General features: G+C 42.0%; 1 protein-coding gene and 1 pseudogene across 1 annotated transcript; one reads left to right on the top strand and one right to left on the bottom strand.

Moving 5' to 3' along the window:
- Positions 1-708: 708 nt before the first annotated feature.
- On the bottom strand, positions 709-18,406 carry LOC105984476 (lysozyme-like protein 1). Its single transcript, XM_013014655.1, has 4 exons — positions 18,250-18,406; positions 17,554-17,712; positions 1,694-1,772; positions 709-778 (listed from the first exon to the last, which is right to left on the bottom strand). The coding sequence occupies exons 1-4, from the start codon at positions 18,386-18,388 to the stop codon at positions 709-711; spliced, it is 447 nt and encodes a 148-aa protein (XP_012870109.1). The 5' UTR covers positions 18,389-18,406.
- Positions 18,407-18,522: 116 nt separating this feature from the next.
- LOC105984407 lies at positions 18,523-22,654 on the top strand (annotated as a pseudogene).
- The last annotated feature ends 292 nt before the right edge of the window (positions 22,655-22,946 follow it).

Raw genomic sequence — 22,946 nt, 5'->3', positions numbered from 1 at the left:
TGTGGACAGACTCTGGAGAGTAAACACAGCTCTGGGATGGGAGGTGGGAAACTGTTGAACTTAAAGTTCCTTTCTGAATGGTCTTCTTGACTTCCAGCATGTGTGTGTGTGTTTGTGTGTGTGTGTGTGTGTGTGTGTGTGTGTGTGTCTGTGTGTCTGTGTGTTTGTGTCTCTGTGCCAGTACTGAAACTTGAATTTAGGGCCTGGGTACTATCCCTTAAGATTTTCCCTCTAGGCTGGCACACTCACTTGAGTTACACACCCACTTCTGGCTTTTTTTTCTGGTTAAGTCGAGACGTAGCCTCTAGCCTCAAATCACGACCCTCAGATCTCAGCTTTCTGAGTAGCTAGGATTACAGGGCAAGCCACCAGCACCCAGCTTCAAGTCTTATTTTGGAATGAATGAACATTTCTAGGATGCAGAACCAAGACTCCTCTAATAAAGAGAGGGAAGTTTATTCTTTCCAGAGCTCAAATACTTCAGACGTCATTTATTGTTTTAACGTCATGCAGTTATGACATCACTGATACCGAGTCAGGGTGAAGACATTTAAATGACAATATTTATTTCCCTAAAACATAGCTAGTTCTCCTCTGCAACGTTGAGAAGGCATATGGGAAGGAAAAGGGAGAAGATGACATGAGCAATTTGACATTTTTTATAAATCCAGGAGAGTCAATGCCAAGAATCTTTGGTCCAGTTCCAGGTCATGAAACCTCACAGCCTTTTTTCCACTCAGACAGGTCTTTGCCCTCGCAGTGTTTCTTCCAGCCTTGCCTAAGGAGAGGGGAATGGGGAACAGAGGGGAAAAAAAACCATGAATCCAAATATCCTCGGGCTTGGAACCCAGAGACAAGCAGCCAACATCACCAATGATGCAGAGTTTCCTGTTATTTGCTTCTGAGATTCCAGGTCTCTATTTTTTTCACCTTATTAAGACATTTTCCTCGTTTTTTTTTTCTAATCACTATTTTCCTCAGCAACAAGCAAATAGCTTTTGTAGCAGTAGGTCATTGAGTTAAACCACCCACATCTCTGAAAAATCCAGAATCCCGAAGTGGGTGGCCTGATTATCTATGTTCACTAGAAATACAGTCTGAGAGGGTAAGAGGGTGGCTAAGTTAAGAAATGGCCTGTGATCCACTCTGAGTTTTCTTGTAACAGACCAAGAGGGGGTTCTCTCTCCCTTTTACTTATGTATTTATTTATTTTTTGGTCAATCAGGAGGTTTGAACTCTGGGCCTGGGCCCTGTCCCCGAGCTCTTCAGCTCAAGGCTAGAGCTCTACTGCTTGAGCCATAGCGCCACTTCTGGTTTTCTGGTGGTGAATAGGAGATAAGAGTCTCATGGACATTCCTGCCTGGGCTGGCTTTAAATGGCAGTCCTCAGATCTCAGCCTCCTGAGTAGCTAGGATTACAGGCGTGAGCCACCTGCACCCGGCTCTCTCTCTCTCTCTTGATTACTCTCCTCCACAAAATGTCATTCCATTTCTCAAGATCTTATCCAGGTCTAAAGCAAACTCAAGCTGCTATTTTTCTCATATCTTCTTCTCCCTCTCCCTTGTCTTTGGTAATGTAGTCAGTGGACGTTGCCCACGGATGAGGTCATGTGAGCATCTTCTACATCTGTGATCAGTAGACACAATGGAAGTTTTGCCAGTCAGCCTGAGTCTGCCCAGGGAAAGACTCTTACCAATAGTTCATCCCTTGAGTCTCTTTGACAATTTTCTTGGCACAAATAATGGCATCTGTGAGGTCATCAGTGAGCAAGGCTACAGAAAGAGAGAGGGCAGCAAAGTTAGGCTTTGCAGAGAGATTTCATAGCAGGCTTACTTCACTTTCTCATGAGTTTTGAATTGAAGAACTCTGATTTTTTCCCCCTATGGGAACATAGTCTCATTTTCTTTGAGTTTCTTCACCAATGCCATACCTTTGGGTTCCAGGACCATCCCTATATTGGACTGTCTGAAATTTCTGAGCAATAACTTTAGTCCTGAAGGGTTTGGAAGAATGTAGACAAGACCCAATGAGGGAACATTTTCTTGTTTTCAGGAAGAATACAACTGGGCACCAGGGACTCACACCTGGAATCCTAGATACTCAGGAGTCTGAGATCTTAGGATCATGGTTCAATGCCAGCCCCAGCAGGAAAGTCCATGAGACTCTTATTTTCAAGTAACTACCAGAAAAACAGGAAGTGGAGTTATGGTTTAAAATGGTAAAGTCCTAGCCTCAAGTGGAAGAACTCAGACACAGCACCCAGGCCCTGAATTCAAGCCCTGCGACTGACAAGAAGAAGAAAGAAGGAAGAAGAAATAAAGAGAAGGAGAAGGAAAGGAGGGGGAGGAGAAGGAGGAGGAAGAGGAGCAGCAGGAGGAGGAGCAGGAGAAGGAAGAGGAGGAGGAAGAAGAAAGGTAAAACAGCAGTATCATGCAATTTTTTTTTACAAGATCTCTTTCTAGGTAAACATTTAACATTTTTCTATTGTAAATAAATAATCAATTTGTCTCTTTAAGTAAAACTTTTGGGGCAGTACTGGGATTTGAACTCACACTTGCTCAGTAGGTACTCTACCACTTGGGCCAGGCCTCTAGCCCCCCTTTAAAATTTTACCAAAGATGTTCTTATGCATAAAACTTTAAATTCAAAACTGAATGCATCTATCTTTATCACTTTTTTCCAATTGCTTCAAGCAAAGAAAATCATTCAATCAAAACTATTTATTGTTGTCATCAATCTTTCCTATTTGCCTCCCCCCAGAAAACACAACCAACAAGGCAAATAAATAGATTAAAATTCTGATATCACTTTGTTGCATAGTTGAAAATGGAATGGGGCTTGCCAGCTGCTGGGGATGTGGAATGTGGGGAGATAATGCAAAGGTATAAACTTCCAATTGCAAGGTAAATGAATTCTGGGGATGTAATATACACCATTCTTTTTTATTTTTCTGGTTGGTCATGGGGCTTGAACTCTGGGCCTGAGCGCTGTTCTTCAGCTCTTCAGCTCAAGGCAAGCGCTCTACCACTTGAGTTACAGCGCCACTTCCAAATATACAGCATTCTGACTATGATAATACTGTATTGTGTACCTGAAATGGAGAATAGGCCTGAAGTGTTGTCTACACACACACACACACACACACACACACACACACACACACACACACACACACTCTTTGGATATGTTCATTAACTTGATTGTACTAATACTTTTTATTGTATACTTTAAATCTATAACAGTTTGACTTTTAATTATACTTGGTTAAGTCTGGAAAGATAAAAATAATGCATAATAGGGGCTGGGAAGGTGGCTCAGTGGTAGAGCGCTTGCCTTGCATGCATGAGGCCCTAGGTTCGATTCCTCAGCACCACATAAGCAAAAAGAAAAAAGCCGGAAGTGGCACTGTAGCTGAAGTGGTAGAGTGCTAGCCTTGAGCTGAAGAGCTGAGGGACAGTGCCCAAGACCAAAGCTCAGGCCCCACAACTGGACACCTCCCAAAAAATGCATAATAAACTTTAGTCACATGAAATACAACTAAAGCCCAAGTTCCTCAGTGGTTCTAACTATATCTTAGGTGCCTCCCACCCAGGCATGGCCGGTGGTTCTCACAGTACAAGATGTAGATGGAGAATGCTTCCTTCACTGAGGATAGTTCTACTGTTGAACACTGGATCAGAAAAATAAAAGACAGATAAAAATTGACTAGTATTTTAAGAATTAACCTCAAATTGTGAGATCATTAATGCTTTTTAATCTTTGCTATATATTTTCTATGTTTTTATGGTGAAAATGTACTCTTTTTATTGTTTTATGCTGGCATTGGTGTTGAAATTTAGGGCCTTGCATTCTTGCCTGGGTTTTTTTTTTTTCACTCAAATCTAGAGTTCTATCACTTAAACCACACCTCCACTTCCAGTTAGTTGGACTTTTCACAGGCTGGCTTTAGCTGAGACACACAGGGCGCCTGGCTCAGAACACAACTTTGACTTCTAGGGGACAACGGAAGTCTCTGCAGAAGCAGATCATTTTTTTAAATGCTCCAAGACTGGAGTACATCTCAGGTATGCACACACATAGCAAAGCTTGGACTGGGGAAAGAATCTGCTTGGGTGGAGATGCTCCTGTTCCCCGTTTGCCCCCCCTCCCCTTATCTTTAGGAGGGCAGGCAATGCAGACCCAGGAAGTTTCTGACCGCCTTCAGCTTTGTTAGCGCCCTTTACCTGGTATGTTTTCTATGTGCTTGTTCCATATGACTGAATTTGCTGGAAATGGTCACTTATTTGTTTGTATATTTGAAAGTAGGGACTAGGAAATAAAGAACCAGAAACAGTGCTGGTATGTGTCACCACATGAACTCACCACAGAGGGGCAGCAGAGAGGCAGAAATGAGCTAGGATAGCAATTTTACAAGGATTTGTGCCAAGTAATGTTTCTGGACAATTTACTTTAAATAGACAATTCTGTCCAGTCAAACATGAATGGAAAAAGGGTTATGCTGGAAAGCAAAGCATTGTTCAGTGGACTAGTTTATTCTCCTCCAGCCAACAACAGAAAAAGCAACGATTGATACAAAAAGAGCTTCATTTCTAGTCATGTTAGTTCTAATTAATTCTAGTTCAAATTCTCCCCTAGTATCCTCCCAAATTATGACAACCAGGCCCATCATTCATGTTACTTTCCTTCTCTGAATAGCAACTCAGACCCGAGGCTGAAGAGCAATAAGATTAATGTAAGTAAACTAGACTACACAAAGGAGTCAGTAGTTATCTTTCTTTCCTTATAAGTCATTTCTTATTAAAATAAGAGATGGTGTGCTATTGGAGGAAAAGGCTGATTGATATTACATTTGGAATTTTACAAACTGTGTATGTAATTATGTTGTGTATATATATATATATGTATATATATATGAGATTGACTTAACTTACATTTAGTAGCTGAGACAAATTACCTGAGACTAGGTAATTTATGAAGTGAGATAAGGATACTGGGTCTAAGTAATGCCATCTTGTCCTCATTGCCATCTTGGCATCTTTATAGATGATGGGGACTTTCCAAAAACTCCAGAGGTGAAGTTCTATTTCCCTGCCCCCCACCCCCAGGAGACAGGTGCCTGAATTCCTCGATGTTGGTGGAGCAGTGACTTAAACAATAAGTTCAAATGTTTTTTTCTTTCATGTGATTGTTTCTAACATATTTATAAGATGATTTCTTTGTTGGTTTGTATGTCCCTCCCCCACGGTATAACCCCTGCTTTCACTGTATTTGATGTGGGTATAATTTGTGGAGGGGAAGGAAAAAACAAATCGTTTAAATAGGGATACAGGTGGACCCATTGCAACAATGAGATGTACAAGTCATGTTGAAAAACGAACTTCATGACTCTAGTGGAGGGGGAGGATCGGGTGGAAGGAGGGAGAGAGTATGAGAAGGGGAAACAAAGAAGAGGCTTGATAAGAAATGTTCTCGTTATCTTGCCCATGTATTGTAACCCCTCTGTATGGAAGTTCTCAGGCCTGCCAGACCTGTACCATGAATTCACAAGACTCTCTGAACTCCAGCGCTCCCTGTGACCCTGCCCCCCTCAACCATGATCCTATTTAGGGCCCTCCACCCTGGCGGCCATTATGCCATGCCTCCTGTCTCCTAACACTCCTCAGGTAACCACAGCACCCTTTTTCAACTCTCCATTAGAATTGATCTGGTTTGTTGAGATTGTTTTCTGCTCTTTCTTTATTCGAATATCCTCGTGGCTCAGTTTCCTAATAGTATGTGTATGCGAGGCTGCAAGTGTTTGGGAGATGGATCTGCTCACAGTCTCCAGCTTTCTACCTCTCAAATTGTGGCTTCTCTTTATCTTATGAATTCCTATATAACAGAAGCATAGATGTTGATTTGATTGGGACCTCCAAAAGCATGGAGCTGGCATCTGCTGGGTACCTTGTAGAGGCCTTCCTTCTGTGCAACAAGATAGCACAGGGCCTCACAAGGTAAGACAAGCAGTGTGTTGCACAGGTCATCTCCCCTTCCTATCAAGTCATTAAGGCCACCGTAGGCTCCTCATCTAGGCTAGTGGCTTTCCAAAAGTCCCATCTCCAAATACTATCACCTTGAATATCACATAAATCATTGAAAGGCACATTTAAACTATAGCAAACACGCTTAGAAAAAGTCTAGTTTGAGGAAGGGAGACAGAAATTTTAGGACTACTGTTTGGAAAGAGGAGAGTGTAGGATTTCAGAAATGTACAGTTGGTATATGTATATAATGGACAAATATAATGTCATACCTTTGTGAACATACCCAGGCCCACTTGCTTCTTGACTCCCATGACAACTGTGCTTAGTTCTATGACACATGGGACAAAATGAGGTTCTTAAAGTGGCTCTGGTGGGAGGTTGACCTGATGCTGATTGGGATATGAAATCAATATTCTCTTTGCTATGCTAAAGCTGTCTCTAAAAAGTTTTTTCTTCCTTTCCTCCCTCCCTCCCCTCCCTTTCTTCCTGCATGCCTACCTGCTTTTCTGTACCTTTCTTTCCTCTTTTCCTCCTCCCTTTCCTTCTGTTCTACCTTTTCTCTTTCTCTCTCCCCTCCCTGCATTTTTCCAGTGCTGGAGATCAAATTCAGGTTTGGGGACACACTAGGCCAATACTGTACCCTGAACCTACAGGTCCCCATACCCCTATGATGTGAAAACACATGTGAATGCTCTTTCTCTTCTGACCATGAGCCATTTAATACTTTAATTTCCTAGGAGCAAGATTATCTTGCAAATCTACATTTTCCCCAGACTTCTGTAAATGGAATCTAGTGAACAATATTAGTAGACTGCATATAAACTCAAGCATGGACATGATAAAGAAGTAGATTTTTTTCCTTTTTACTGCAAGCAACCAGAAAATAAAATATATGAAAAAAAGAGGTTGTTTTCAGACATTTAACACCTGGCACTACAGAATCATAATCTTTCAGAGAGAGAAAGCAGATGAGCCAGAGCCCTGAGCACCAAGACATAGGGGAGGTTGAACCCAGGAAGGGGTAACAACCTAGTAGAGATAGGCACCAGAGATCACAAAAGCTGGAATTACTGGAAGAATACTTGAGAAGCAGGAGCCAACCATGGGAGGGCCACCAGAGACCTACACAGGGGTTGCAAGGAATATTTGGTTGAAAGCTAAACTGTGTATGCAGAGAATAAGCATCCATGAACCAGACAAGAACCATTGCAAGGGAACTGGAAAATTGCACAGAGCTCTTGTGTATGGCTGGGAAACATTTGATTTCTAATTTGCCAGAGGGAAGAGACCTTATGAAGATCATAGGATGTTCAAAACAGACAACTTTTGGTCGTCGGACAAAACTACCATAAAGACTACAATCTCCCTCACAAAGTTTAAGAGCAAGCTTTCAAACGTGGCAAGCTGATCTTAATAAACTCAATGCTTCACCCTACCCAAAATTCAACACTTTTTTTTCTCTGCCTTATACTTTTTTTAAATTTAAATTTTATTGTAAAGGTGGTGTACAGAGGGGTCACAGTTACGTAAGTCAGGTAATGAGTACATTTCTTTTTTTTTTTTTTGTCAGTCATGGGGCTTGAACTCTGGGCCTGAGCACTGTCCTTCAGCTCTTCAGTTCAAGGCTAGCACTCTACCACTTGAGCTACAGCGCCACTTCCGGTTTTCTGGTGGTTTATTGTAGATAAGAGTTTCATGGACTTTCCTGTCCTGGCTGGCTTTGAACTGCAGTCCTCAGATCTCAGTCTCTTGAGTAGCTGGGATTACAGGCGTGAGCCACCAGTGCCTGGCTGAGTACATTTCTTTTTGAACAGTGTCACCTCTTCCCTCGTTCTCTCCCAGATTTCCCCCTCCTCCAAAGTTGTATAGTTCATTTCCAATAGTGTCTAGTCAATACTTCTTAAAGCAATGGTCTGTTGTGTGTCTTATAATGCAAATTCACATCATGTTCTGCACATTATGCCTAGTAGCCAACAGAAAAAATAGCACATGTGAGCTGGGAAGGGTATCTTAAGCCTACAATTCTAATTACTTGGAAGAAAGAGATAAGAGGATTGTGGGCTCAAGACTTCATTCCAGCCAGTGGCCAGTCATGGCAGTTAGTGCACCTGTTACTTCAACTACAGAGGAAATGCAATGGCTGGATGCTGTACATTCACTTCAACAATGTAAGGAAGTATAAGTGGGAGGATTGCAGCTAAGGCTTTATCTGTCATAAAGTGAACCCAGTCATAGAGAACAATCAATGCAAAAAGGGGCTGGAGGCATAGCTCCAGTGAGAGAGCATCTGCCTAGCAAGTATAAGATCATTAGTTCAGTTCTTTGTACTACAAAAAAATTAGTACATGAAAGCAGAAGCATAAAAATATGATCCCTAATCAAGAGACCAATCACTTAATGGAAAGATGAAGAAAGGATTGAATCAGTGATAAGAAAATTTAAATGGTACTGATAATTACCAAGCAGGGAATAAAAATATGATCTCCAAAATGAATATCCATTTGCTGAGTGTTGGTGGTGGTTCATGCTATTAATCCTAGCTACTTAGCAGGCTGAGATCCAATGATTGCAGTTCAAAGCCAGCGTAGGCAGGAAAGTCTAAGCCACTCTTATTTCCAGTTAACCACCAAAAAAGCCAGAAGTGAAGATGTGGCTCAAATGATAAAGTGGTAGGTTTGAGCAACAAAGCACCCACACCCCAGGACTGGCACACAAAAATACATTTTAAAAAATCTCCATTTAGTGAGTTTAATGGATTAGGCACTTAAAAATTTACAAATACTGTGGGGCACTGGTGGCTCACATCAGTAATCCCAGCTACTCAGGAGGCTGAGATATGAGGATCGCAATTCAAAGCCATCCTGGACAGGAAAGACCGTGAGACTCTTATCTCCAATTAACTACCAGAAAACTGGAAGTGGTGCTATGGTAGAGTTCTTGCCTTGAGCTGAAGAGCTTAAGGACAGTATCCAGGCCCAGAGTTCAAGACGCACAATGGACAAAAAAAAAAATCCAATTGCTACTTGAAAATAAAGAACTGAAACTAAACAAATTGAAACACAGAAAAGAGGGAAATAGGCTCAACAAAGCCTCAATAATCTATCAGAAAATATCAACCATCTAATGTGTGTCCTTAGAATACTAGGAGGAGGAAATAAAAATATTTGGAGAAAAATTGGTTAAAATATTTTTAGCCTAGAATTACAGGCATATATATATATATATATGAACTTTCATTTCATTTTTGAGAAAGAAAATATTTCTATCTGTATTTATATTCTACCATATAAGTATACATATTTGCATATATATGTAAAAATCTCTCAAAATGAAAGTGAAAGAGACTAGTGATATATATATATATACATATATATATATAATTGGGGATATATATATATATATATATATATTGGGGATGCTTACTAGTAGACCTTGAGGTCAATGAATAAAGAAAAACAGTTAAAGGACCTTGTTTAGACTGAGAAAAAAGGAAATTGTATTATTTAACTCCTTGTTCAAAGACTCTGCCAAAGAAATGAAGAGTGGTGAGATAGCAATGATAATGATGCATATAATGAAACTTTTCACCTTTTGATAAAGTATAAAGACAACTGTCAGAAGCAAAAACAATAAAAAGGAGGTATATGACACAGAGAGGTAAATTTCATGGCTATCTAGAACAAAGAAGTGAAGATAAAATGTGGATTGAGCCTACTGGAAACCCCAAAGTAAGTACAACCAAACAATTATGTTAACAAGCCAAAAGAAGAAATAAGAGAAAAAGTTTTTAAAAAATGTTTGTCAGGCTCCAGGGGCTCACACCTCCAATCCTAGCTACTCAGAAGACTGAGATCTGAGCACTGAGGTTCAAAGCCAGTCTGGGCAGGAAAGCCTGTGAGACTCTTATCTCCAATTAACTATCAAAAAAGCAGGAAAAGTATCTCTGAATCAAGTGGCTGCTTTGAGCATGAAAGCTCAGCAACAGCTCCCACTTCCTTCCTTCCTTCCTTCCTTCCTTCCTTCCTTCCTTCCTTCCCTTTTTTTCTTTTGAGAGCTCAAATTGGTCTTTATTAAAAGGCCAGCAAATGGAGGTGAACTCTTGTTTCAGAGACCTGCAGCATCATTAATGCATGTAATACTGTCAGAAACACAGCCATGAAAAGACTTGGAAAAAATTATATTAAGTGAAGTAAGCCAAGCCCAAAGAAACGTAGGTCCCATGGTTTCCCTTATTTGCAATATCTAGTATATGTCTGAGTCAAGCAGAAAAGGTCAGATAAGGTGATATTAGGGAAATGAACCCTAAGATATGTATTCAAATGTTTTTTTTTCATTCATGTGATTGTTTCTAATGCATTGATAAGATTATTTCTTTGTTGCTTTGTATGTCCTGCCCCCACAGTATAACCCCTGCTTTCACTGTATTTGATGTCGGTATAATTTGTGAAGGGGAAGGGGAAAAAACAAGTCGATTAAATAAGGATACAGGTGGACCCATTGCAACAATGAGAAGTACAAGTCGTTATGTCGAAAACGAACTTTACAACTTTGGTGGGGGGAGGGGGTGGGGAGGATTGGGTGGGCAGGAGGGGGGAGGCTGAGAAGGGATGGGAAGGGTAAACAAAGGAGGAGGCTACAATGCTTGATAAGAAATGTATTCATTATCTTGCCCATGTAATTGTAACCCCTCTGTACAGTATTTTCACACACACAAAAAAAAGAAACACAGCCATGACAGCCAGAAAGGAAAGGAAAAAGCAGAAATACCAGATCAGATCAGCTCTCTCATTGAGAAATCAGTGATTTGATTTCTATGCATAAAACCAGTGAGGAATGTGGTGCCATCTTGGCCACATGGTGGATGATAGGGTGTTGGTTTAACTGGTACAATCTTGTCATCACAGTGGAAGCAGGCAAGTCCCACCTCCTAGTTGACGGGTGTGCCTGAATTCCTAGAGGTAGGGGTAGGGACTTGGGCAATAGGATACTAGACCTGCCAGTTTTGGATCATGAACTCTTAAGTTCCTGTGACCCTGCCCCATGACCTGACCCTAATTAGGGCTAGACCAGCTCAGGCACCGTTACACAATGCCACATGTCTCCATGTTTGTGTGCTGTCTCCTGGCTCTTCTCCAGGCCCTAATTTCAAGCCTCAGGACCGCATACATACACAAAAATGCTTAATTTATCAAAGACTGGAAGGGAAAGTGGAACAAGGTACAATTAGAAAGAAAATAGCAAGATGGGATTAAAATTAATATGATAATCACATTAAACATAAATGGTCTAAAGCAAGGGCCAACAAATTAAAACTATGGCCCATAAGGCATCTTCTTGTTATTTTTTAAAAATTAAATAAAGCTGGGGCTGGGAAGATGACTCAGTGGTAGAGCACTTGCCTTGCATGCATGGGGCCCTGGGTTCAATTCCTTAGCACCACATAAGCAAAAAGAAAAAAGCTGGAAGTGGTGTTGTGGCTCAAGTGGTAGAGCACTAGCTAGCCTTGAGCTGAAGAGCTAAGGGACAGCGCCCAGGCCCAGAGTTCAAGCCCCAGGACCAGACCCAAAAAGTAAGTAAGTAAGTAAGTAACTAACTAAATAAATAAATCTGTATTGGAAAACACCCAGGTCTATTCACTTATATATTTTCTATGGTAGTTTTCAGAGAGTATCATGGTTGAGAAATCAACAGAAACCATATGGCTTAAAAATTCTAAACTGTTTACTGTTGGCCTCCCTAAATCTATGGTCTAATCACTTATTGAAAAGCAATGATTGCCAGAAGAGATATAAAGCTTACTTAAAATACAAAGACATAGATATGTTAAAAGTAAAAACAGTAGACCAGCTCTTCCCTCCCCCAAAAGCAAAAAGGTAAACCAGACAAATTCTTCTGAGAAGAAAGCTGTAGTGGTTCTATTGCTATTAGACAAAGTATATCTCTGGATAAGGAAAGACACCAGAGTTAAGGAGAGACATTGACTCTAGTGATAAAAGGCCAAATCATTGAGAAGACTAGAATCATCAACAAGTATGCTCCTAGTAATAGAGCTTCAAAAATCACATGACAGAAAAAACCCTATAATGATAGTTGCAATTTTCAATGCTTAAAATTTCTTATTGTTATACAGAAAAACTAAAACAATTTGGCATTATATATCTATAGCTTATCCATCCAACAACAATAGAATAAATGTTTTCTTTAAATTCACATTTATCATGGAGGAATATTCTGTGCTATACAATAAGATCCCAAAAAGTTGAAAGGGACTGAAACCATACTCTGTTTCCTAACCACATGTGGTGTAACTGAAAATTAATAATGTAGAGTCAGCCTGGGCTCATTCTTCATGTTGAATATTCCCTTTGCCTCTCTCCTTTGCTGAATTCCTCAGTCTCTGGTTTTATGCTTGCTTTTTTCTTGCTTATGTTTTTGGTAAAGCACATTTGTAATAGTTTGCTGAGAAAGGATGCATGAGAGCTGTGCTAGGTATCTTTCTTTGTCTCTGTGGATTCTTTGTATCTTTCTGAAGCATGTTGAGGGAAGGAGGGAGAAAGGGTGGGAAGGTTGGAATTACATTCCTCCAGCATTTTTCTTTAAGTGAGGTCACTCAGCATAAACTCTGCCCCATGAAGGGAGATTATATCTCCTACCAGGCAACTCTCTTTCCATTTCCTATGTGCCAAATGTGTGCCATGGTTTCCCCCATGATTAAATACTAAATTTGTAATAAGATCCTTTGCTAAACTTCTCCTCAAATTACCCAGCATAAGTTTGCCATGTTTTCCAGTTAGGATACTATACAATAAAGTGATTTTTAAAAAACAATTTATTTAGCAGGACACTGGTGGCTCATGCCTGTAATCCTGCCTGCTTAAGAGGCTGAGATCTGAGGATCGTGGTTTGAAGCAGGAAACTCCATGAGATTCTTTACACCAATAAATTGCTCAAAAAAGTTGACAGTGGAGCTGTGGTTTCAGTGATGGAATGCTTGCCTTGAGCAAAAGACATTCAGGGTCAGAGCCCAGGCCCAGAATTCAAGCCCTAGGACTAGCAAAACAAACAAACAAAAAAGTCCACCCACCAAACCAATTTATCTTAAAAAGTATACTGATATAATGTGCTGATGATTTGGCTGATACAGAATTTTATCTTAAAACTATTTTTCCCTCTGATTTTCTTTTTGCTGTGTAATATTTTTATGAACGTATAGTCCCTCAGAATTTTGAATATATTGCTCCATTTTTTTGCCTTGCAGGGTTGCAGCTGAGAAATATGATGTTATACTGATGCATAAAAATTTGTAGGGTCTATGTACATGCTGTTTTCTCTAATAGACACCTGTAGTGCATTTCACTTCTCCAGGCTTTATGATGATGTGCCTTAATGTGGTTCATATTTACCCACTGTTCTAGTCACATGGTGGTTCCCACAAATTAGAACCTCAGGTCCTTTAGTCACTGGTGCACATGTGTTTCTGTGTACATGTGTGCCACACACATGTGTATGTACCTACAAATGTAGTATTTTTTAAGTTTTCATATTTCTCTCCTAAATGTTAGTTGTTTTTGTTTTTATTAATTTTCTTCTTTATCTTCTTTTTCATCTATCTCTTTCATTTGGATTTTAGAGATTCTTCAATTTCTGATTAATCTTCAGAGTTTTCAAGTCTGCTATTATTTTTAAGCTGTAAGTCTCCTTATTTTGTTCCCTGAAGTTTTTTTTAAATTTTAATTTTATCAATTATATTTCATTTTTATTGAAAAGGTGATTAGTAGGGAGGTTAAAGTTACATAAATAATGAGTACATTTGGGGTTTTTTTGTATTTCTATTTCTTTTTTTTTTATTGTGAAAATACCGTACAGAGGGGTTACAATTACATGAGCAAGGTAAAGGTTAGTATTTCTTTTTTTCATTTCATTTTATTTTATTTTGTGAACATACTGTACAGAGGGGTTACAATTACATGGGCAGGATAATGCATACATTTCTTATCTGTTCCCTGAAGTTTTGTTAAAGCATCTCATTCTTGCTTTATCAATACATCCTGTCTTAACGCTAATAAAGATATCAATAGATGTTCTTTTTATATTATTTTTATTTCCCTTGCATAATCTCTGCTTCCAACAAGTTTAATTTGGTTGGTTTTTGTCTTATTATTTCACACTGGTGAGCTTCCTCTGAATGATCTGGGGCTACACACACCTGTTGAACAGAGATAGCAGAAGGCTGATGGAAGTTCTGTGCATGAATTGGAGATGTTTCAAATGAGGATCTTACAGCTGAGAACTTTGGCTAGTATTACTCATGGGAGAGGAGGGTGCCCACTCAGAACTGTTACTGTCTTTTCATTTGGCATAGTTTCCCATAGTTTCCTCCTGGACAATCTATCAGGGTGGCCATCATTCTAGAGGGTGAGTTGATATAAGGTTCCTGGGGTTATGGAAATGAACTCAATTATCTCATGCCTTCAGTCTGAGACTCTTAAAGCCTGTTGGGGATCCCCCTCCCCAAGTCCTGGGGCTTGAACTCTGGGCATGGGCACTGTTCCTAAACTTTTGTGTTTGAGGCTAGTGCTCTACCACTTGAGCTGCAACTCTACTTCTGGCTTTTTGGGGTTGACTGGAGATGAGCATCTCATAGACTTTGTTGCTTGGGCTGGCTTCGAACTGCAATCCTCAGATCTTAGCCTCCTGAGTAGCTAGGATTACAGGCATGAGCCACTGGCACTTGACCTGTGATGGCCTCTTAGTGGGGGATTTTCTACTTTACTTGTGTAGATGACACAGGGCCATATTCTTTCCGGGTTGAGGAGAAAGAGGCAATAGATGAGCATTGTCAAGGAGGGTTATTTGATTATTTAACTTCTCCTTAATTAGACTTGTAAAAAGCTGGGTCATTCTTACCTCTTCTTATCTTGTCTTTGAGGATTTTGAACTTTTCTATTATTTATTCTTAAACTCCTTTGGCATTAATTTAGTAGTTACTATGGTTTGGATAAGTGGCCTTCATAGGTCCATATGTAAATGACTGGTCCTAGGATGATAGTACTGGGAATACTGTATACCCAAAAGAAGGTGGGCTTTGGGCAAGTCTTTGAAGGTGTACCCTAGAAAGGAATTGTGGGACTCTGACACACCACTCCTCATTCCTCCCATACTTTTTGATTTAAGATGTCACAGGTCATTTTAACTCAGGCTTCCATTATGATGTGCCACCCTTCTCAGAGCCCCAAACCAAAGTGTCCACATGACCTTGGATTTCAAACTCTAGAACTGTGAGCCAAAAGGTACCTCTTTTAGTTCATAAGTAGCCTTTGTTGGGCATTTCGTGGTTGTGATGGAAAGCTGACCAGTATGGTAGACATCAAGTTAGGGGAGAGGTATATTTGCTTTATATTCCTGCCAGAACAAATACTACAAATTTAGTGACAGGAACAGCCCAAACTTTTCTTACAGTTTTGTAGGTTGGAAGAGTGACTTATTCACTGGGTGAAGATCAGGGTTGGGCAAGTCTATTTTAACTTAAAAAACCTCTATGAGTGTCCATTTTGTGGTCTGTTTGATCGTGGCAGTATGGTTCATTGTGGTTGTAGGACTGAGATCCCTATTTGCTTGCTTAAAGTCTGATAAAGACATTCCCAGCTTCTGTAGATGACCTATATTCCTTGGCTCTTGATGGGCTGATTCTCTTAATCCTTCCTATCTCTCCTCTGTCATTGAACCCTCTGATCACAGCTATGCAAAATTCTCTTTCTCCAGCTTGATGTGATTAGATTGTTCCACCCATATTGTCCAAGATAGTCTTCCCTACTCAAGTTCATCATAGTCACATAGTCACATTTTTCAAAGATCTTTCTGCCACGAATGGTTGCACATTCATTAGTTTCAGGGATGAGATGATAAACTAAACATCCAGGGGTGTGATCATTCAGCCCCTCATACAAGTAAATGCTTGTGTCTCATAATCCTATTTTTTTTGGGGGGGGGTCTGGTTGTGGGGTCTGAACTCTGGGCCTGGGTGCTGTCCCTCAGCTCTTCAGCTCAAGGCTAGCGCTCTACCACTTGAGCCACAGCGCCACTTCCAGCTTTTTTTTTTTTGCTTATGTGGTTCTAAAGAATCGAACCCAGGGCCTCTTGCATGCAAGGCAAGCGCTCTACCACTGAGCCACCTTCCCAGCCCCACGTTCCCAGCCCCTCATAATCCTATTTAAGTAGAGGCTCCCACTGGGAAGTTCTTAGGAGATGTTAGTGGGACGAAGATTAGGAAGGGCAGAAAAGTCAGTCTGCTAGGAAAGTGAAGATACTGAATGTTTTAGCGTAGAATAAACTAGAGATGAGTCATTTACTATCAGATAATCAGCTTTCATGTAGAAGATGGAGCTAATTTGTTTGAAATAAGTCCAGAAAGAAAAACAAGGATTAGAAGAAGAAAACCATGAGGAGGTAGATTTTGGCCCAACAAGATAATATTCCAAATGAAGGGATAATCATTACTTGTTGGGAAATCTGCCTCATAATTATTCTGTATAAATACAGGAGAAAATATAATTCACTAGATAAGTGAACATATTTTCTATCATCCACACATTCAAGCAAAGATAAATTACAACCCAGTTTATTTCCTGCCTCCCCAAACTTTCCACAAACCATCTTACCAAATTTATGAACACCCAAATCTTGTCTTTTAGCCACATTCTTGGTCAAATATCATGTGCTTATAGAACTTCCAGAAGGAAGGTTCTTAATATAACTTTCCTCTAAAGCCCACAGCCATTGATCTATGAATGTTTATGATCACTTTTAATTCTGTACTAATACATATTCTTTTTTCTCATATGGAGTGGCTTTGTAAAGGAAAACTCATGTCTGATACAGTTTATTATGCTGTGTTGTGCATATGGCTTTCTTGCATGGTAGGAGTTGAAGAGTTTTTATTTCTTCTCATTAAAAAATGTAGGTAACAGGTGTTGATGGCTCATGTCTGTAATCCTAGGTACTCAAGAGGCTGAGATCTGAGGATCACAGTTTAAAGCCCACAGAGGCAGGAAAGTCCATTGGAAGCCAATTAATTATCAAAATGCTAGAAGGAGAGCTGTGGCTCAAGGTGATAGAATGTTAGCCTTGATTAAGAGAGCTCAGGAACAGCACCTAGGCCCTGAGTTGAAGCCCCACGACTGAAAAACAACAACAACAACAACAATAAAAACCCAACAACCAACCAGACAAGAGTGGATTATGAGTGCTTAGCTTTCTTATTTTTAGTCCTCAAAAGTCTTTTTTAGAAAATCAGAACTGTACTATGTGAGTCAGATGTGGTTGTATATTCCCAGCAATTTGGGAAGGAGAGATCAGTAAAATCATAGTTTGAGGTTAGCAAGAGTAAAAACAAAATTAGTAAGACACTACTTCAAAGAACAAGCCAGGTGAAAAAGTGGCAAAGGGCCTGTGTTTATTCCCTAGTACTCCTACTGACAAATAAAAACCAACCAAGCAACTAAAAACAACAACAACAAAGTAAGTCCTTTACCTGGGCACGCGACATGACAGTGGTTCATCTCCTGAAGCTTTGCATCTCTGCACCACGTGAAACTGTTTATCTGGAAAATGCCATAATCAATGCTCCCATCATCCAGGGGAGTCTGAGCCGTGGTGTTGTAGTGGCTCTCATAATAGGCCATGCAGATCCCTGTGTGGGGAGGAAGCCAGGAAGACCAGTAAAGGAAATGCATAGCTTCTGACTAAGCCTCTCCTGAAGGGTGAATTGCCTTATACATAGTACCTAATTGAATTGTCTTCTCCCAGTAGGCATGGTGGGGGCCCAGGTCCTGTCCCCATGAGGCAAATGAAAGTCACACGATGGAGGGGCCAGGATGCCATATCTGAAGTTGCACATCTGGTCAGTGGCTGAGCCCTGTCAGACTAGAAGCCAGGGCCTTCCCCTACACTGCCATAGGGCTGGGGACCTTTGGCCTCTTTGCTCAATGGTGTCCTAAGTACAGTACTTTAGGAATGAGTAGTCAGACACGGCAGGAAGAAGCAGGCCATGTGGGCAGGAGCTCAGTAGCTGAGGGGAAGGTGTGATTACTTAGCAGTCATTCCTAGTGGGGATGGAGCAGAGAGGTGTTGGGAACAAGCAGCTGGGAGTGGGGGCGGGGGGGGGGGGACCTGCACTGTATCACAAGTGACACCAGGACTGGAAAGAGGGAAGAAGAAGAAATCTCACAGTTTCCAAGGCTAAAGCCTCCGTAATTGTCCAGTTTGGCTCTCGAAAATATTTTTGCCAGTTTACAGCGAGTGTAGATTTTGGATTTTGTGACTGTGGCGAGGCAGACAATCAGAACCACAACACCAGCAGCCTTCATTTCTGAGGCCTTTCGGAGGCAGAACCTGTTGAAGATCAGGAGACCAATTTGATGATCTTGATTATCCTAAGATCATGTCCACTGCTAGCAGGGCCTTCAAAAGCATCACAGGAGTGACGATTTTGTAACCTAGCATGGCTGTTTCTGTTACTTTAACCATTCTAAACCTCTATGGGAGAGAAAAGACAGAAAATTCAGACAGTATGTACATGGTAAGGAAATAAAATTGCAGGTTCTCAGTGTTCTCTTAGTGTATGTTATTCTCAATGCTGTCTTCTTGGGATCATGGAAACAAGAAATTAACCCCTGTCATTGACTTCCAGGTGGAAATCACAGGTGCATTTCCATTTTGAGTCTCTATTCTCATTCATTTATTTACTGAACTCTACATTCATATGTGTACTTATATTTACATACAGAAAAAGAAAATACAGAGAGTAAAGCATTCCTTATCTACCCAGAACTGGATTTCCCACTGCAGATGGCACAGGCATGGAATGATACAGACAACCTCAAGATTTGTTCTTTGAGTTTTACTGAAGAAATATCAAGTACCCATTTGTTTTATATGGCAAGTGTAATGTTTTGGGGACCCCACACTACTGACTCAGGGGGCCTCCTAAATGTCTGGCACCTGAGAACAAGAAGAAAATGTTGGCTGGAATAAGAGAGAGGGAGAAAATAAGAAGAACTTGATGAATTATTTCAGAAGGAAATGGGACCAAAGGCTCTATCTCTTGCTCGCTACTGGTCTCCACTAAACTCTACTCTCCAAATTTTATCTTTACCCAGGTTATCCAGCTTGGCTGGAGTGAGTGGAGAAACGTAACTTCTGGTAACTGCTTGTGTTACTAAATATTTTTTTTTTTTTACAGATTATCACCTAATATTTTCTGTGCCAACCCTCATACTTCTCGTATCTATTGGCTTCTCTTATTGGGCCTAGGTTCCCCAATGGAACTATGAGGTGAATAATGGGATGGGTTGGATATTCAAAACAAGGCCAAACATTGAATGGGAACTAGAAAGTCACTAATGGGCTAACTATGGACTGTAGCACTTTAGTGTCAGCAAATCAGGTCTGCTTTTTCAAAGTAAAGTCTTATTGGAATCTAGCTTTATCGAGTCTATTTGGGAATATGCTGTGCTTATTAGTTATCTGGCTCTTTGTAGAAAAGTATGCTAGTCTTATAGCATCATTCTAGCACAGAGTGGCAGATAAACTAGGTTTAAGATGCAAAATTTCTCAGTAATGTTGGTTTCCAACCTCTGCTCCCTGGAGCTTAAAATTCTATATCCTTAAAGCCATAGGATGCCATGGCTACTTCTTTGGGATGAGTGGCTTCATGAGAATAATTCTGGTCTTATTGAAAAGGTAGATCCTGGTACTATGTATCCTCTAGCACCTGGTTTCTAGATGAATCCGTGGGAAAACCCTGCTGATACTTACTCAGCCTGTGATCAGCAGCTCTTGGGAGCTTCCTGCGTTCCCTGAAGCCATTTCCTACTCTTACAAGGCACTTGTAAAACCTTACTTCAGGGCCTTTCTTTAGAACCTTAGGGAAAGAAGATTCTCAACTCCTCTGTTTCCAAGAGCTTAGAGATTCTAGAATTCTGCTTATTGGGACTTAGGCTATGACTTAGGCTACCCTCAGATTCTGACCTTTCTCTTCTTCTTGCCCCCTTTTAATGGCCACCCTCACTACAGAGCTTAATCAGGTCTCTCATCCAAGTAAGAGCTTCTCTCCAATACATCAGCCTCCAAATGGTCACCAATCCTACCAGCAAGGAAAGCGAAGCATGTATCCTTAAGCAGGTATATATTAAATTAAAATCACATTCTTGTATTTCTAAGTTAGTACTAGTACAGTAGGCTACATAAGCAATAACCATCATGAAGTTAAAATTTGGTAAGAAGGCAGAGGCGAAATTAAGAGCGGATAAAGAGCATAACCAGGCAACCAGACAAAGGCCTTTCCCCCTAGAGATTCTGCATCCCTCTCCATGACCTTGAACAGTCCCCTTGTTGCCCTCAGACATCATATTACCATGGTTTTGAGTAGTTGCACATGCAGGTGCCCAGGTATCACAGTGTGTTCCCCCAGGAGACTTGCACATGAACAGCAAACTGTCCCCAGAGAGGTGCTCTGGAATGGATACTCAGTCAGAGGAGCTAAGCAGCACATAACACATGGACAGCTCATGCAGAATGCATGGTTTCTCTGATTGGATCTGGGGATTGATATGGCCAAGGATTGTCCAATGATCTTGAGAGTCAAGTAGTTTTCTTTTAAAGACAGTCAACCTTTGCACAATGCATCCTAGGTAGTAGTACCTTCCCTTAGGACCCCTGCTGTCTATCAGAAGCTCTGCTTGTTGTCTCTTCGACAAATCTTTCCCATGTTATTTCTTCTTCTGAGTCTGTGGACTCATTCTTGGAGACCATAGATACACAAGACCTGATCCAGGTGGTTTACGTTTGCAGTATAAAGTATGGAGCATTCACTGGAAAAGGCAGAAGAGGTTAAGTAAAAATAAATTATCTTTCTCGTGTTGCACTTTTCCTTCAGAAAGTCTTTCCTTCCACCATTATAAGATAAAACTGACTATCAAAACATCAGGTACCTGCTTTAAGCTGGTGGGCCGTGAGCCCAAAGAAGGGCTCTTGACCTCCAGCTACAGCCTAGAAGATGCCCTATGGTAGTAGCTAGTAGCCTCTGACTTCGAGCCCTAAAGCCTGAGCAAAGCTGCCTGAAAGCCTGGCTATGACAAGTTCTGTGTTAAATCTGACATTTGGACATGGGAGTCTTGTTTTGGGAAATTTCTACATATGACACGTACCATGGAACTGACCTACCCGAGGTGTAGGAATTGCTGAAGAAAGGCAATGGCATTGACCACCCTAAAGGCTGCATCAAGAAGATCTACAAGCTCATGTGCTCGTGCTGGCTACAGAATCCCTCCAACTCATTCTCCTTTGCTGAAACCCACCAGGTCTTAGGAATCCAGTACCTCAGATGAAGTAGAAAAGGAGCAAGGGAACAAGACCGGGGTCAGGGACTGCCAGAACCTTGCAGCAAGCCCCAAGGTCAGGAGCTCCAGGATAGCTGCTGAACACAAAGAACTCACTGAAATGCTCAAGACCCCTCACTCGAATGGCCAGGGGGAGCCCGAGCCCACGAGCCTGCTGTGTGTCTCTCCTGCTCCCTCTCAAAGAACATGGTTACCCCCAGGGTGGCCTCACTGTGCCTGAGAGCCTTCTGCCCAAGGACAAACATGGGCCAGCCAGCTTGGGGGTGACTAGGTGGCCAGGGGCACAGTGGTGCCCCCGCCCAGGCTGGGAAAGAAGGGTGAGCAGGTGGCTGATGGGGTGTTCCAGGATTCCTTCCCCAACACTCCCAAACCCCTGCCTTGCCAGGTCTCAACCCACCCTCCTTTAGCCTTGCAAACAAGGCTGGGAAGACCAGTGGCTTGAGGACCCCTGCTGCCTCTGAGCCAGTGTCCCCAAGCAGCAGAGCAGGGGCAAGTACTCTGGGGAGGCGGAGGGGCGCCGCTTAGCAAGACACCCCAAGAGGAATCTTGGGTGAAGAGGCACAGCACTGCCCCACCCCACCAGGGGAGAGACAAGATTGGGGGGAGGCTGTCAAAGCTCCTGCCTGCACTGCCACCCCACCAGCCAGAGCCACAGCCACAAAGCAGCAGGGCAGGAAGGCACCACCATGAAAACAAGAGCCACAAGTCCAGCTGTGGAGGCTGTGAACAGTGAGGCTGCTCAACCCAGCCAGCCAAGAGAGGGCCTCCAAAAGCCTGTGCCCCGATCTGTGCCAAAGCCACAGTCAGCTATCAAGCCTCCAGAACTCCCACCAGGTCAGCCCCTGTACCCTGTACCCCGCCAGCAGCCGCCTCAGCCCTGGCAGGGGACTTGTCTTCCTCCACCTTCATCCCCCTCATTTCAACCAGCATGTCTCCTTGGCAGATATGTCAGCTCCTGGGGCCGAGGGCCAGTGGCATCATCACCAGAGGTATGGTTCTGGATAGGAGGAGGAGCTGTGTCTTGCCATCTTCAGGAACTCAGAACAGATGGGCAGCCACAGTGCTGTTCTGGAGACCAGCCAGGACGGCTACCCATTCTGTGTGAGCTATGTGGATTCCACCCATCCAAAGCCCCACATAAAACTGGGGAACAATCTCTGGGATAGGCCTGACCAACCACAGGGAGCAGCCCAGAAGCCACGCAGGACTTCAGCTGCCTCTTCAGCTCCATGAAGGAGATCCGTGACATCATGCAGAAGTTGCAGAAGCCACGGCCAGGCCAACCAAAGCTGCCTGCATTCCACAATGGTGACTGGAGAACAGGGCTCCATGCTAGGCCATGCCAGGACCCCCACAGAGCCTAGCTACGACCTATGCTGTGCACCCACTGTCCTACACTTCTCCTTGGCCATACTCCCTGGGCTGCCTGGGTCCTGTGTTGTGCTGCGGAGTTCCAGACCAATGTCTGGGCTGTGGCTGCCACGCAGAGCTTACCAGGCTCTGCCTGGAGCTTCACACTGAGCTC

The sequence above is a fragment of the Dipodomys ordii genome, unplaced genomic scaffold, assembly GCF_000151885.1.
Source record: "Dipodomys ordii isolate 6190 unplaced genomic scaffold, Dord_2.0 Scaffold24, whole genome shotgun sequence".
Classification (NCBI taxonomy): Eukaryota; Metazoa; Chordata; class Mammalia; order Rodentia; family Heteromyidae; genus Dipodomys; species Dipodomys ordii.
The sequence above is the reverse complement of the archived record's forward strand: the minus strand, read 5'-3'. Positions and strand labels throughout refer to the sequence as shown.

Coding starts and splice junctions, on each gene's coding strand:
- LOC105984476 (XM_013014655.1), bottom strand. CDS start 18,388: ATGAAGGCTGCTGGTGTTGTGGTTCTGATTGTCTGCCTCGCCACAGTC. Junction 17,713..18,249: donor AGGCTTTAGCCTTGGAAACT/GTGAGATTTCTT, acceptor CTCCCCACACAG/GGATCTGCATGGCCTATTAT. Junction 1,773..17,553: donor CTGTCATGTCGCGTGCCCAG/GTAAAGGACTTA, acceptor CTCTTTCTGTAG/CCTTGCTCACTGATGACCTC.